General features: G+C 38.3%; 1 protein-coding gene across 1 annotated transcript in view; it reads left to right on the top strand.

Annotated features, from left to right (window-relative positions):
- Window positions 1-15308, top strand: part of mlf1 (myeloid leukemia factor 1) — a 45175-nt gene extending 29867 nt beyond the window's left edge. Inside the window, exons 5-7 of the mRNA XM_028794435.2 lie at window positions 146-305; window positions 5989-6130; window positions 14847-15308. Coding sequence (XP_028650268.1) covers window positions 146-305; window positions 5989-6130; window positions 14847-14943 — 399 coding nt within the window. The 3' untranslated portion in view covers window positions 14944-15308. The remainder of the gene's footprint in view (window positions 1-145; window positions 306-5988; window positions 6131-14846) is intronic.
- Window positions 15309-16345: the final 1037 nt, after the last annotated feature.

A 16345-nucleotide genomic window follows, 5' to 3' on the forward strand; every position in this document is an offset into this window, starting at 1 on the left:
TTTAGATTAATTGATAATTTCTAAGATTTAGAAAATAATGGGCTGTCTATGAATATAATTTCATTTTGCAGACATTAATACAGTAGCTAATACCCTAATTTAGATAGATTTATTTGAAATGATTGTTTTGTTCTTTGTTTTGTAGATCAAGGAGACAAGACGGGCAGTTAGAGATTCTGAGAGTGGAATTCAGAAGATGGCTGTTGGGCATCATATTCATGATCGGGCCCACATCATTGAACAATCACAAAACAAAAAAACTGGGAACCGGGAAGTTAACCAAGAATTTGTCAACTTAGAAGAAAGTATGTCTTTAATGTCTCTACCGGTTTTTCTCTGTGTAAACAGAATGTACCACTAGATACACTATGAATGCAGAAAATTACTATGTTTACAATTTGTCGATTTGGAAATAATTACTTAAACATACTAACTTTAATAACTTGCAAAAATTAAACTTATCGCTTTATGGTTCACCAGCAATATGTATATTTTGGTCTATTATATCTGTGTATTTACCAATGTACGTTACCCGTATTTCTTATTTCAAACATAAGGTTTAACTAAAGGGCATAGCTGTAAAGATTTTTGTAAAGACAGCTGAGAAAAAAAAATGAAATTAAAAAGTAATATTGACATCAAAGAAATCATTTATTGTACCTGCGGATTATTGAAACAAGAAAATATTGGATTGTAATAGCCCCTAAACCATTCCCTACTCTACTTTCCACAGAACCAGTTTTATAAACTTTTGTGAACTGACGTAAATTTACTATTAATTGGATTGCCAAAGTCACATCTTCCAGTTGTATTGGCGATTCTGAATTGTCCCTAGTGTGTGGTTGGTGTGTTTGTGTGCCCTGCGGTGGGCTGGCACCCTGCCCGGGGTTTGTTTCCTGTCTTGCGCCATGTGTTGGCTGGAATTGGCTCCAGCAGACCCCCGTGACCCTGTAGTTAGGATATAGAGGGTTGGGTAATGGATGGATGGATGGATGGACATCTTCCAGTTGTGGAACACTAGTCAGACACCTAAGGTGCAGCAAAACTAGTCATATGCCAAAGCAAATTTTGTCAATTAAAAACACAGAACCTGATGTTTTAATTTATTTTCCTGTCATTTTTGACTGGTATTACCTTTATCGACCAAGTCGTTCATAATAGAACTACTTTCACTTCCTGCGGTGAGCTGAAATAGGAGTTTTTGTTTTGTTTGTATTATCTTGAAAGTGAAAACAGAATATATTTTGCAATCTATATACAGTGGACCCTTGACTTACGAACTTAATTCGTTCGCGAGGGCTGGTTGTAACTCAAGTTGGTTGTAAGTCAAGACTATTTTTCCCATAAGAAATAATGGAAATACCCATAATGCGTTCCGAACCTCCCACTGCAACACTTACTTAACCTTTTCATAATAAAAAAGGGTTGTATAATGTGCATAATTTACCAAATACCAATAATTTTTCTAATGTACCAACCAAAAAGTTATAAAAAGTGCCTAGCCTACCAGAAACAACAATTTCATACTGTACTCACCATTTAATTTGACATCTTTGGGCTGCAGGAAGGGAGGAGGAGGAGAATGAAATGGAAGGTTTTTTAAAGGCTTTCTTTAACTTGCACTCAGGCGTTTGCAATCATTTCAATAGCTTCTTTTGCGTTAATTTTAATCTCCTCCTGCCTACAAGTTATTCTGACGAGAATTTTTCTCAGCATTTCCTTGCGATCATACACTTCAAGGTGCGAATGATGCCCAAATCCAATGGCTGAAGCGCTGTCATGCACATGGGTGGGAGGAATTCAACTGGAACTTTATTTAAATGTGGAAGCATGTTGTGGGCAGCACACTTATCAGTCAGAAGCTGAATCATCCTTTTTTTTTCTTCTTCATATTGTGAGGTTTCTGAACTCTTGAGACCCCCCCCCCACACACATACACACACTCCCCACTCAATGGGAACGACACGCTGAAGTGCGTCCTGAAGCGTGATTGCTGCGTCTGTGGAAGCTTGTTTGTCCATTGCCGGGCAGGGTAACAACAGACTCATAGCGCTGCAGTGAAGCAACACAGAAGCAAATCATAAAAGATCGGGATCGTGCTATAAGTCCCTGTCTTGCTCCCCAAAACACGAGGTTGAGTCTCAGTACTTTAGCAAAACCAGCTTTATTCAGCTTGAAACAGGAAAGTCACACTTATTTATTGTAGCGTGATCTGCCATTCTGCTATACAGAGACACAGCAGATCAGTGATCAAGTTACCTGTTACCTGCATTTACAATGTTCCTTGCATATCACCCATCGATATCTTTTCTGTTTGCTTTGGCTGAGAGACTCGGCACAGCTTTGAGCCGGTTGTTGCCCCAGCAACAGATAAACAGTCTTCCATAGACGCCGGAGTTTGGACTTCGGGACGCTCTTCGACGTGTCGTCTAGTTGGGGGAGGTCCCAAGAGTGTTTACAAACCTGACATTTTTTTGAATGAGTGCTGCATTAATAGGAATGTTTCTTGAATGCGCATCACTGAACCACATCAAAACTGCTTTTTCGACGTCTTCAAATGCAGCAGTTCTCATACGTTTTGCAACTCAAGATTTTTCTTCTTTTTTTGCTCGGTCTTTCAAGAAAGTTGACAGCGTTGATAGCGATAGCGAAATTCCAAATTCACTGGCAACGTCTTTTTTTTCTTTTTGCCGCAATCGAGAGCTGCAAAAAATGTAAAGTTTTTTTTTTTTCTAATATGAACTGTTACCGTTTTTTCGTGTCTGCCGTTTCTATAGGAGGGTGACAGTGAGTTAAATTCCAATGGATGTTTTTCAAATGTCGACGAGCCATAAGTAAAAGGTATCACTGAAATCCGCAGGAAATAAAAAAAAAAAAAGGCAAAAAAAAAAAACTACGAGGAAAGTCAGAAGAAAAAAAAAATTTACAGTGTTTCTGTTTGGGGGGGTTGTTGTGCACAACTGAGCTGTAGTACAGAATTAACTGCTCTGTGAATGATTCATTCAAGCATTTCAAGGTCTTTAGGGCACTTCGTTGTAATGAAAGTATGAAATGCTGAATGTACTTTGTAGTAACGAGATTTCTATAGACTTGCATCATATGGGGAAGCTGTCGGGACCATAAAAACACTTCGCTGTAATGAAAATTTCGTTGTAAAGATATTCGTTGTAACAGAATTTTACCTGTATATTAGGGGTGGGCGGTATGACCAAAATTCTATATCACGGTATTTTTCTAAATTATCCCGGTTTCACGGTATTTGACGGTATTTTTTTCCCATGCGTGAGTGGATGTTAAACACATTTTCCACTGCAATTACTGGCTAAGAATAACCTATTCCACTGTCAAGAGCATTGTACATTGTACAAAAAAAACAATTTAATGTGCACACAAGTATTAATACAGGTTTACATTGCCCCATAAAGTGATACTTTTCAATGGGGTGGCACTAATGAAGAGAAGGAAATCACATTGCATGACAGATGCAGTCAAAATATAGAACCTTTTTATTTAACAAATTTTGCAAAAACTTAAATTATAATTTTGACAACATATTTTCAACCATCCAAAGAGGTATTTAGACTTAGGAAAATATCCAGAAGTGCTTGTCAAAAGTTGGATTGCACTGAACATGTCTTAGAAAAGGAATAAATATTTTATGTAAAACAACTACACTTTCTGTTAATGTTAACAATCTCTGTCCACTGACACGTTAAAGTGACTTTTTAAACAACTTTACCATCATTAAACTGCATAATATTTAAACTAATAAATAATAACAATAAAATAAATAATTGTATTTTTACTGATAGTTGCACTATTACTTCAAGGCTTCAAAAGCCCAGGTGCATTACACAGTATTCACCAAATTAAAATAAAATAAAACAAGTGCAATCTTGGTGATGACATCTTTACCAACTTAACTATCATTTAGGCAAACTGCATTAATATGGACCTTGCTTCAAGCTAAGCTATATACATAAATAATACAACTGCAACTTGCATTTGTAATTGTATTTGTGGTATAGCCCTACGGAATCGTATTAGGGCCATGGTGAAGAAAAAAATAATACGGACACAGGGAAGAAAAAAAAAAACTATACGTCGAGAATAAAGTCGACATTTCCACTTTATTCTCATAGTTTACTTTATAATTTAAAGTAGAATGTCGTAAACTAAACTTCATCCTAAAATCACTGTTTAATTTACTAGATTTTCTCAAACCCCGTCATAAGTTAATGTAGCACATTAAATGCTTTGTGTTGTGTTCCCCGACCCAGTTGTTAATCACTATGCTCCTTAAACTGACTTCCTCCGCACTAATAGACAGCGATCACCATACAGAATCCATTCACTGTATGATATTCCTGCTCTCTGAAAATTTAGAATTTATATCAAGTATTTATTTACTGTATATCAAGTATTTATCTTGGCATTCTAAATGTTCAGAGAGCATGAATATCATGTGAATGGATTCTGTGCGGCGATCGCTGCCGTTGCCTCCTCTTAGTGCAGAGGAAGTCAGTTTAAGAAGCTCGGGGAACACTTAACACAAAGCATTTAATGTGCTACATTAACTTATGATGGGGTTTGAGAAAATCTAGTAAATTAAATATTCATTTTACGATGAAGTTTAGTTTACGATGTTCTACTCTAATGACAAAGTACGAGAATAAAGTCAACATGTCGTCACACTATTACACAGTACCCAGGTACATTACACTGTATTGAAAAATAAAACAAGTACAACTTGGCTTACAGTATTATCCAGTAGTATAGAAACAGTATTTACACATCTGACCTTTTAAAACTAAAGCATCTCCAGGCGACAGACGTGACTCCTTTTTTTCGGCTCTCTGTCCATTTTCACCACGCGGCATACCTATGCTACCGCCCACTATTTGGTGGTGTAGCAGTGAAAAAGAGCCCTAGTGCAACAAATCTGTGTTTAGCGGTGTAGCAGTGAAAAAGGTCCCCACTTGAACAGTTTCCCGCTGTGCCACATTCCGAACGTAATTTAGGCAATTTAAACCGGTGTTGCGGTATAAGAAAAATCCATATCATAAAAAAAATAAAACACGGTTTTCGGTATGAACCGGTATACCGCCCAGCACTACTGTATATAGATAAATCATTGCACTGACCGAAATTACTTCCACAAACACATGTATCTGGGCTCCGACTGACGCTTACTAACGCTCTCGGCTGTTTGTTTACAATCTCACAAGCGGATACACGTGACCACATTCAGGTCGTAACACAAGATGTTGGTCGTAAATCAAAATAAAAATTTTGGTCGTAAATCAAGTTAATCACATGTCAGGCCGGTCGTATATCAAGGGTCGACTGTATTTGTAATGTGGGTGGCGCAATGGTAGCACTGCTGCCTTGAAGTAAGAAGACCACAATTCATGTCCTGGGTCCACCATTGGTGGAGTTTGCATGTTCTCCCCATGTCTGTGTTAGTTTTCTCCATGTGCTCTGGTTTCTACTCATTGTCTAAAGTCATGCAGGTTATGCGAATTGTGGATGCTAATTGGGCCTAGTGTGAATTTGTTGTGTGGACGTGTGGGCACCCTGTCCAGGGTTCGCTCCTTCCTTGTGCACTATGCTAGCTGGGACAGGCTACGATCCCTGCCCCAACTCAGCAGCTCTGATCTGGATTAAGTGGATTAGACAATGACATGACATATATTTAATCTAACAAATGAATTTATTTTTAATGTGTGGTTTGTTGGATTTTTTTGATTCTGCCTTCCAGTTTTTATTGTGTCCACATGTACAGTATTTTTTTTTACTTTCTATAAACTTGTGTATAATACTGTCATGTTTACAATGGCAGATTTAAGTACTCAAATTCTTATTAAAACCTTATATAAATATTCTGACAACATTACACCATGTAAAGAATTATCCACATCAGTCAGGAATATATAGCCAAGATGTTCACAAAGTAAATTAATCATATACACAAATCTCTTCATTCAGATGACGCCCAGACTTTTGATGATGAGTGGCAGAGGGAGATTTTTAAATTCATGCCATCTAAACCTCGGTCGCAGCTGGAGGCCCCCAAAGCACGGAAAGTTCAGAGAGCTGCAATTGCCAGTACTGAAGATGAATCAAGAAGGTAAAAGACACAATGTTGTTTAACAAAAGACCTATCTCAGTTCATCAGTAGCACACCAAACTCTTCTGATTGATTTTCTGGACATTACTGTATTTTTTAAAAAAACTGAATCTGTTGACTTTTAATGTAGTGTACTTCCCAGAAATACTTTCTAACAACTCCAAGATCAATTGTGGCATTTTAAAAATAAAAAATCTTTAGGTGTGGTACTAACTGTAGCACTTTCTCATTTTCTTTCATATTTATGCTGAGTGTTTCATTCATGAATTTCACCAACCAAAGATAAATTAACTTGTGCTTGTAGAAGTAAGTTGGGATTTGGCTTAAAAAAGCATGGGAAGTTATTTTTTGTACAGTTAAATGAATTTTAATGGTAGAAAATACAAAAGTTGATAAGAACATCAGCAAAAATGCATTTTAAAGGCATTTACTTGGCAATTAATTTTTAACTTGTTATTGATGACAGCATGTAAATCGTTTGGCTTTTTTTAAGGCATAGAGAGGGTTATCACCTCCTATTTTGGAAAGTTTCTCTTCTGTGATTTGTTTGGTAATTGTCGATGCTTTTCCCCATTTGCTTCCACAACATGTGCAGTTTCTTTTTGTAGATTCCTGAATAGATGAAAATGTTTAAAAACTAAAGCACTGTATATTTTTCATGCCCTCTCCCTCCGTTCTATAACTGTACAGTCAGCCCTCTGTATTTTTGGGTTCTGACAACTGTGGTTCAAAATATTTGAATAAAATGCAGAAAGTTCCAAAAAGCAAAATTTGAATTTGCCATGCACCAAATGCTATTCTAAATCCATGCAAATTAAGTGATGTGTAGGCTTACCCTGCTGTAGCCTACTGCCCTTTCACAGATCCTGTCTTTCTCTAGCACTTATTGTTTGAGCATTGTATACCTTGCATCTTGTTCCTTCACTGAGTTATGTACAGTTTGTATGTGTGCAAGAGAGAGAGAGAGAATAAATTTATATTTTCTCTACTTGCAGAGCTTGAAATTCATTTTTGAAACTGGAGCAGGAGGGGATTATTCTGTCCTTAAATTTAACACAAAGGGTGATTTCAGACTGTGGGGGTGAAAAGAAAGTGTGTTGGGGGTAATCGTTTGGAATTGTACATTTTAAAAAGCACTTTGATTTTAATATTTTAAACATTTTTTATTACAATTTATTCTGATGTTTGAGTACTTTATAAAATAGTAGATAAAGTTATCTGCCAGTCATTCAGATAGCTTGTTATTTCTGCTATCTACTGTATATTACTAAACGAAGGTTGTATATATGCACGGATGCCAGAGGCCAGACTTAACGAAGCACACACGCACTGCGCCCCAGAGTCAAACCCAGCGGCTTCCCAGACTCAGTAGGTGGCGCCCAAACAGCACAACACAACCTGTAAACTACACTTCAGGTCACAATACAGCTGCCACCCGAACGTGCACACCACCGCATATACAACCTTTGTTTAGTAATGTTTACGAAGGTTGTATATATGCACGGATGCCAGACGCAACCCGTGCCAAAAGCGCACTCGCACAGCGCCTCAGCGCCCTAGAGTCAAACCCAGCGGCTTCCCAGAGTCAGTAAGTGGCGCCCAAACAACACAACACAACCTGTAAACTAAATTTGAGGTAAAGCGTGCACGCCAACAAGTTGCCATGGTGACATATTTAAACATAGACATAGAATAACTAGACGCCTCATGACCAGCAGAATTGTACGTCAACGTCGCCGCCATATCGTGAGTGGCACTGCTGTGGAGTAAAGTAATGAATAATGTGCTGCTTGGGGGTTGTACAAACCGCTGTACGCTCCAAACCAGATCCCGGGGGATTACATTTCATAGGTAAGGCTGAACAATTGTTTTGGTTATATTTGGCCATTAGAAAATCCCGTTTTATAATCTTTACTTCAGCTAAGCCAGGCTAAGCTAGCAAAGCTATGCATTTATGTGCTCAAGTGAGCCTCCAAACAACGTTTTGGCTAAACATATTTAGCCACTAACTATGTAGATTGTTGTTAGCTGTTAACATTTCTCAAACTTGATGACGTTTTTTCTCAAGGAGCACATTGAGGAAACACAGTTTGAAATTGACAACCATCATTTTATGCTCATGTCTTTAGTTATGTCTGTCTTCCACAAACTAAAGCTGCAGCATATTGCCAGACTGAATACCCTCAAATTACAGGATCTGAGTGAGTGAGACGGACTCTAAGTCTGTAGGAGATCAGTGAGGTTGTGGAGAGCTTTAAATGTTAAGAGTGGTATTTAGTATTGTATTCTGTAGTTAACAGGGAGCCAGTGAAGTTGAGAGAGAATAGGTGTAATATGTTCAATAGATTTAGAACAGCAGGATATTATCCTGGCAACAGAATTTTAAAGAAGTTGTAAGCGATGGATACGTTTTTGTGGGATGCCAGATAGAATAGCATTACAGTAATCTATACATGAGGTGACTCAGGCATTAAACAATACTTCAGTACTGTGTTGCGTAAGAACAGGACAAAGTCTGGAAATGTTTCGAAGATAGAAGAAGGCAGTCCGAGAAATGTTACTTATATGGGAGGAATTATTTAATAATAGTCATTATTAGTGTATAAATGGATATACATAATTGCATTTAAACGATTCGCCAAAATCTGTTGTATGTAAATGATACTGTTTTAAACGTTATTGTTTTTTCATCAGAAAACCCGGTTTCCATGTCTACCTGTATTAGTTTAACACTAGAATTACCAGAGCCTACGAAAAAACTCGTAGATCCGGCCCACCTTAAATCGCTTCTTAAATCCGTTCACACCTCTCCGCCAGCATCCTTTGTCCTCTAAATGTGCTGATAAAAGACAAGCTGCCAGCAGCCGGCAATTCCATCCCCCTACCGACTTAGAACGTGCGCAAACTTTTCCCAGCTCATGCCTTGATTGATTATCTGGGAGTGAAGTGGAGTTTTAGAGTGGAAATAATAGATCGTTATTTGGAACACACGCATTTCATGTGTGTTCCGTTTCTACAGTAATCTGTGTAAACACATTGTTAAAACAAACTTTTTCATATTTTAGTAATAAATGTTACAAAATGTAGTAGGCATAAACTATAGAATGTGTAAAGCCTGAGTTCCAAAGATCAAATAAACATTTTCACAAAAGCTTCAAGGATGATACAACAGTTTCCGTGGCGTAGCACGCTAAGATTTGCTTCTTAGAGCGCAGCAGCTTTGCAGTGCCTCACAGACCTGAGGTCGATTCCCCGCTGGGAATAAAGTGTTTCTTTTTTTTTTTTCTTTTTAACCTCAAACGGACATAAAATTTATAAATTGATATGCACTGTCAGTTAATGAGATCGTTATATTTTCATGTGGGATGCTCCTTTTAAAATATTTTTTTAACAATTGAGACTGCAATTAACATGAACAACTGTCCCTATAACTGTTATTTTTAAAATCCATAACACACAGACAGACAGAGCACTGCGTAATAGAGAGACAGACAGGCAGAGATATATAAATAAACAGGGAAGCCACATGTACTGAAAGAAAAAAAAGATCAACATGTGAGGTGTTCCTGCTGCACTAAATAAGCTCACATGCTCTAACGTCACCCCTCCCCCCATCTGACTCTGGTTTCCCAATAAAGCAGTTTTTAGCTAAGGAACATGACGCCGTGATCAACATCATCAACGCTCTGACTTGGCATGGCACCAAGACCTGTGTCTGAAGCGTCTGTCTGGAGAATGAAAGGTAAAGAAAAGTTAGGAACTGTCAACACTAGTGCTGATGTCAGGGCCTGCTTTAAGTCACTAAATGCAGCTTCTGCTTTATCATCCCTTACCACAGTATTTGGGGCCCTCTTCTTTGTCAGATCTGTCAAGGGCATTGCTGTTTTGGAGAAATAGTGCACAAACCGGCAGTTGTAACCAGCTAGACAGGAAGGCTTGGACTTGTCTCTTGGTTATTGGATGGAGCCATTTCCATATGGGATCCACTTTGGAACACTGGCTTAATGATACCTCTGCCCTCCAGGGAGGGCAAATATTTGGCTTCCGTTAACTCTAAAAAACACTTCTTTGTATTAATTCGAAGGCTGGCTTTACCTAGTGTATGTAGCACCGCTTGGACCTACTGTAGATATTCATTTCATGTACTGGAATAGATGACAACGTCATACAGGTAGGCAGCACTATAAGAGTTATGAGAACGTCCAACTTTATCCACCAAACACAGGAAAGTTGCTGCTGCCCCATGTAATCCAAATGGAAGGACACAATATTGCCAGTGATCCATTAGGGGTGCTAAACACAGTCTTAGATTTCCATTAAGGGAACCTACCAGTACCCTTTCATCATGTCAGGTGTGGTCTAGAATTCTGCCTGACCAAGCAACTCGAGGAGGTCATCCATTTGTGGCATCGGACAGGCATCAAATTGTGAAACTTGATTAAGTTGATCGAACTCGCTGAAAAGCCTCTAACTTCTGTCAGGCTTATGAACTAAGACAGTAGGACTGAACCAGGAACTATGACACCTTGATCCAGCATGCACTTGATTTCCAGTTTCACCTCGGTTCTTTTTGCCTCTGGAAGTCGGTGCAGCCGTTCTTTAACGATCACTTAGGGCTCTATCACAGTGTCATGTGCAATCAAAGAGGTCCATCTGGGCTTTTTGCTCACTAGCCCTGAGACAGACAGGATAACTGATTCCAGCTCCTATTTCTGTTTGGTAGTCAAATTAGGTCCAAAGTTGAGGGTTGTTTATGAGCAAAGAGTGAATGTGGCTGTCTGAATGAGGAACCAAGGTCCCCATCATTCCACGGTTTCAGCAGGTTTACATGATACACCTATTCACTCTCCTTGACTTCGTATGGGCCTTGCCAGTGTACCAATAATTTGGAGTGTTAGTGGGGACAAGGACCATGACGCAATCTCCTGGGTGGAACCCCTGAAAAGACGTGCCCCAGTCATAATAACAGGCTTGTGCTGCTTGTGCCTTTCCTATGTGACTTTTTAGAATAGGTTTAATTTTTGTGAATCCATTGCTTAACTGTGTTGTATATTCGCATATTTGTGGAGGGAAGTGCTTTTCCTTCCATCCTTCTTTTAGAATATAAAGTATGCCAAGGGGTTGACGCCCATATAACAATCAAAACAGTGAGAAACCTGTAGAGGACTGGGGGACTTCCTGATAGCCAAATAAAACGAGTGGGAGAAGCTGGTCCAAATTCCTCCCATCCTTGCTGCACACCTTGTGTAACAGCTGTTTGAGAGTCTGGTTAAGCCTCTCCACTAGACCATTACTTTGAGGATGATACACCAAGGTCCTTGAATACTTTATGTTCAGTAATTTGGCCGTTTCCCTGAATGTCTCTGAGGTAAAGGGCATCCTTTGGTCCGTCGGGACTTCTTTAGGGATGCAGACTCTCGCAAAGACCTCTACCAATTCCTATGCGATGGCTTTGGAACTGGCTGTGCAGAGAGGGACAGCTTCAGGATATCGGGTAGTGTAATCGACAAGGATTAACATATACTTGTGTCCTCTAGCTGAGGGCTCTAGGGGTCCTACTAAATCAACCCTGATACGTTCACATAGGATATTGATAAGGGGAATGGGAGCCAGAGGAACCATGGTCCTTCCTAGGAATCTAATGCAGTTAACACTCCAGATAGAATGTGCAAAAGTGACACATCTCTTTGTTAATCCCTGGCCAACAAAATCTTAATACGCTCAAGGGTTTATTCAGCACCTATAACTGCCGCCTAAAGGACTGTGAAACCAACAACAAAGACCAGACCTCTCCCTTGTGCTCTGCAACCCGATACAGAAGGTCATTATTCAAGACAAAGTGGGGGCCCTGTGGCACATAGGATGTTGAGTGTATTGGCCATTAACCAGAACCACTGCATTTTTTGCAGACTTAAGTGGATCGTAATTCCATTACTCTCATTCAAAGGAGGCCTGAATTTGTTTGAACTGAAAATGTAAACGAGAGGGTCAGGGCCAACCACAGTGGGTGTGGTTTCACACTGAGATGCCCCTGTGTTTGTTGAGGACGCTTTGTCCAGAGATGTCCCAGGGATTGCCACATCATACTGGGTTGCCACATGTTCTCTCTTCTGGTTGTGTCAATGGTGTGGAGGCAGCCTGTGACATCCATTACTGGGCCCTGAAGTTTTTTGGGGAGTGGATTGTGTTTTACTGCTTTTACTGTTAGACTAGTCACCCCAGTATCATCAGAAAAGGGATTTTTTCAGAGTACCACCACCGTAATTTCCCTTAAGAAGCCCTCATAATTGATTAAACATGATGCTCAATGTACTGGCAGATTTCTTCGTGAATACAGGTTAGATTGGCCTTAACATTCAACCACTGTCACAGAACAAATCAGCAGGCAACAATAGAGATGTTGCTTCTGGAATCTTAAAGCTGTCACTCTATGCCCATTAATAATCACTACTATACAAGGAAAAGAAAGGGGGTTAGCAAGTGCACAGCTGCAGTCTAGGAGCTTGCTGAGTTGAGGGCAGCTGGGAGTGGTTTTCCCTTCCTCCCTGCACTTGCAGTGGGGTTGGGGTGTGGGAATCATGTGCTTGTCCCTAGCCTTTGGCACATTCTCTGTGATGTGGTGGTTGGGCTTTTGAATAGCAACACGCCCTGTCCGGGTTTGGTGAGCGTAACGTTCTGCTCTCTTGGATTGTGAAGTCGCTCTGTAATGCTCTACGGTGTCTGTGAGAGCCTCTATGTTTTTAAAAGGCTGCCTCCGAACTGGCTAGGCAAGATAATCAGGAAGGGTCTTTACTGGCAAATTGCAGGTGACCTGCTGTATGTACTACCTGTTGGGCATCATTCACATCTGGCCTTAACTAGCGCTCATCCTTGCCCCATAAGTCAAACACCTGGGTGCACGTTGGCCACTCCAGGTCAAACCACCACTCATGGCATATCCTCGCCTATTGGTCCTAGGAGATTCCATATCTTTTTAGGATCTGTGCCTTTAGTAGGTCATAGTTAGTGGCATTCTCCTCTGAGAGATCATAATAAGTCCTCTGTGCCTCCAGGAATGGCGCTATTATGTTCCACACACTCCCAATGGTGCCTAGTGGAATCAGAAAATAAGACTATATCATCATTCTCTTGTAAAGATAACAATATCTGGGACAGAGTTTGTGCCTTGACAGCAACATGTGCTTGTGCCCGTGCCTCATTCTTCCTTGGAGGTGCAAGTGGACATATTGGCCTTATAAATAGGAGTTGTCATTGTGGTTTGAACTGGCAATATGCATACATTAACTACAGGTGGTGCAGAGTACCACTGTGTCACTACCCCATTTCAAGCACTTAATTTACATGACCTACAGATATAAAAACTAATCCTGTCCAAACAGATTAAAAATTAGAGGACCTCCAGTAATTATTACTTTTCTCCTCCTGGTGTAAAATTAATTTTGTCAGGTAGTCCAAGTTATGTAGGGAAGTTTAACTTAAGGAACCGCAAGCCCCATGCCTTTGACTCCTGCTGCACACTTGTGCTATGCTGAACAGCCGGTTGGCATATTCCACATGACATCCTATTCATATGACTTTAACACAATGTAAACAAACAAAAAATCAATTCCTAAGTAACAAATTTTCCATTATTATAAAATAGTGATTTAAAAAAATATGTTAACTATTCTTACAAGAGGATAGAGAAATTCACACATTAAAGTTTAGAATTTGTAGGAATTACTAACTTTTGTGCTGGATTTCTTGTCATTATGTGAAATCCTGCACCAGATTTCAAGTCGTGACTTGTATTTTAAATATTCTGTATTTTATTCTATGTCTTTCTGTTCCAGGTCATTAAACAAATCCAATCTAAAAAAAAAATGCTGTTTGTAACGTATACTAAGTAGTTAGGCTACAATGGTTGTGCCTGTACCAAACATGTACAAATATTTTTTCTTGTCATTATTCCATAAACAATTAAGTGTAACAACTATTTACTTAGCCTTTACTTTGTATTAGGTAATATAAGTAATCCAGAGATGATTTAAAAGGATGTGTGTAGGTTATATACAATACTGCTCCCACTGAGCATCAGTGGAACCAATCCCCTGTGAATACTGAAAGATGACTGTACGTAAAGGGAGAAGGTGGCATAACAACTTGTGCCTGCTGTCATTTTTTAATTTTATTTTTACTTTCAAAAATCCAAACATTACAATGGCATTTAATTCAGTCAAACAGTAATAATAGCAGATAAAGCCATTTTCTTCAAAAGAAACACAATGTATAAAAAAGCAAAACAAAATTCAGCCCATATGCCTGGTGTATTTATAGTCCAGCATGGATATTCAGAAAATAAGTGACTGTTAGATAGAAGTAATTGTATTATTCAAAATGGTGTAGTGGGCCAAACATAAACTAATACTGTTTAATCCATTAAACAGTTCTGTTGTAACAGTAATAGTGAGATTAGAATCAAGTGTAATGGCAAAAAGTGTAATTTCTTCAGAAGATTTTGTTTACTGTTAAAATATGCATTCTCTGCTTTAAGATTACTACTTAACTATAACATTTTAAATTCTTTTAAATTGATGTGAAGATCAGTTTGCTTATAAAAGATTTACAGTATGATGCATGGCATAGGAGTGAAATTTAAAATAAACTTTACAGATTAAATTATTCATCATTAAAATAAAAAAATACATTATAAAAGTAAATGTCTTTTTGTTTTTAGAGAGAAGCGGCGACTGAAAGATCAGACTTCAGTGAAACAAACCCAGTTTGAAGATTTAAATGTGAATGGATCAGCAGTTAAAAATAACAAAAAATGAATCTCTTCTGTGACATCATATGACGGTGTTTGTGCCACCTGTTAGAGACCAATCCTGTTTGGATTTTTGTGTTGGTCTGCAGTTGTCTTGATCATTATGTTCAATTTCATTCTGTGGTTTAGTACTACGTTCAGATCCTAAGTATGTGTTTAAAAGCAATATAATTTTAAAGCACTTTAAAGGACTGGGGTTTCCAATGTTGATTCTGTGTACAAAATTCATGCATATGTACTTTGAGTGGAGAGTAAGTGGCAGGCAGTCTTACCTTTGCCCATAAGCTAATTTTCAGAAGAAAGATGAGGGATTTGTGTGTGTATGTGTGTGTGTGTGTGTGTGTATATATATATATATATATATATATATATATATATATATATATATATATATAAAATACAGTATATATATATGTGTGTGTGTGTATATGTGTGTGTGTATATATATATATATATATATATATATATATATATATATATATACACGCACAATTGTATGTATAATTCTTTTTTCTTGGTTGCTTGTTTTTAAAGCTGTTAAGCTGATTTTGAAGGCCAGGTTTTACAAAAACAAATACTGCTTTTCTGAAAGTGTCGTGCCTATTTAATAGATTAGGATACACAAATTCATCTTCTTTAAAAAAGATTACATGTTCACTGTGAGTGAGTCATGGAGGACTGCTGTAGCTGCAGATTTTCATTCCGACTAATTGTCCCATGTGTCTGGACTCAAGCCATAGTAAAACATGTATAGCATCAATCCAATAATTCTTACTTTCTATAGAAATTTAGTAAGTACAATAATTATGGATTTTGTACACGAGTAAGAGAAGGTATAATATTTTTCCTGGCTTAGCTTGTTAAATTTTTACTCGTATTTATTTTGAAATGTTTTGGTCAATTGAGCCTTATTGTGCTGATGAGCACACAAATGGGAGTTGGCAGTGAATTTGCAATTTCTATTCACTGTTTTACCTGTCCTTTTTCAATTGTTTGTTTTAATACAGTTAAGAAAGAAAATATGAATTAAAGAAAAAAAGGCTGTTGATTTTAAAAGCATTTTTAATCTCAAACTTCAGCATCTGTCTTTAAAATAAGCTCAGATACGGGCCAGATCATAAGGTGATTACATTAGGTGTACCAATGTAAAGGTGGGAGTGAATCCCTAATTCTAATATTGGTTGGAACAAAAATCTACAGCAAAATTGTACTCCAGGAATTATCTTGAGAGCCACTGTTCAATTCTTTTGTAATTTTGTTATCACTTCACAAAAAAGCCACTGTGTGCAGAACAGTTTAGGGGTCTTCTGGTCTTCAACCCTGATTTACATTGGCAGGTTTAAACATACACAAAAAATGGTATACAACATACTGTAAAATTAAGCTACCAGTTAAACTGGGTAAACAGC

Source organism: Erpetoichthys calabaricus, chromosome 2 (genome assembly GCF_900747795.2).
Source record: "Erpetoichthys calabaricus chromosome 2, fErpCal1.3, whole genome shotgun sequence".
Classification (NCBI taxonomy): Eukaryota; Metazoa; Chordata; class Cladistia; order Polypteriformes; family Polypteridae; genus Erpetoichthys; species Erpetoichthys calabaricus.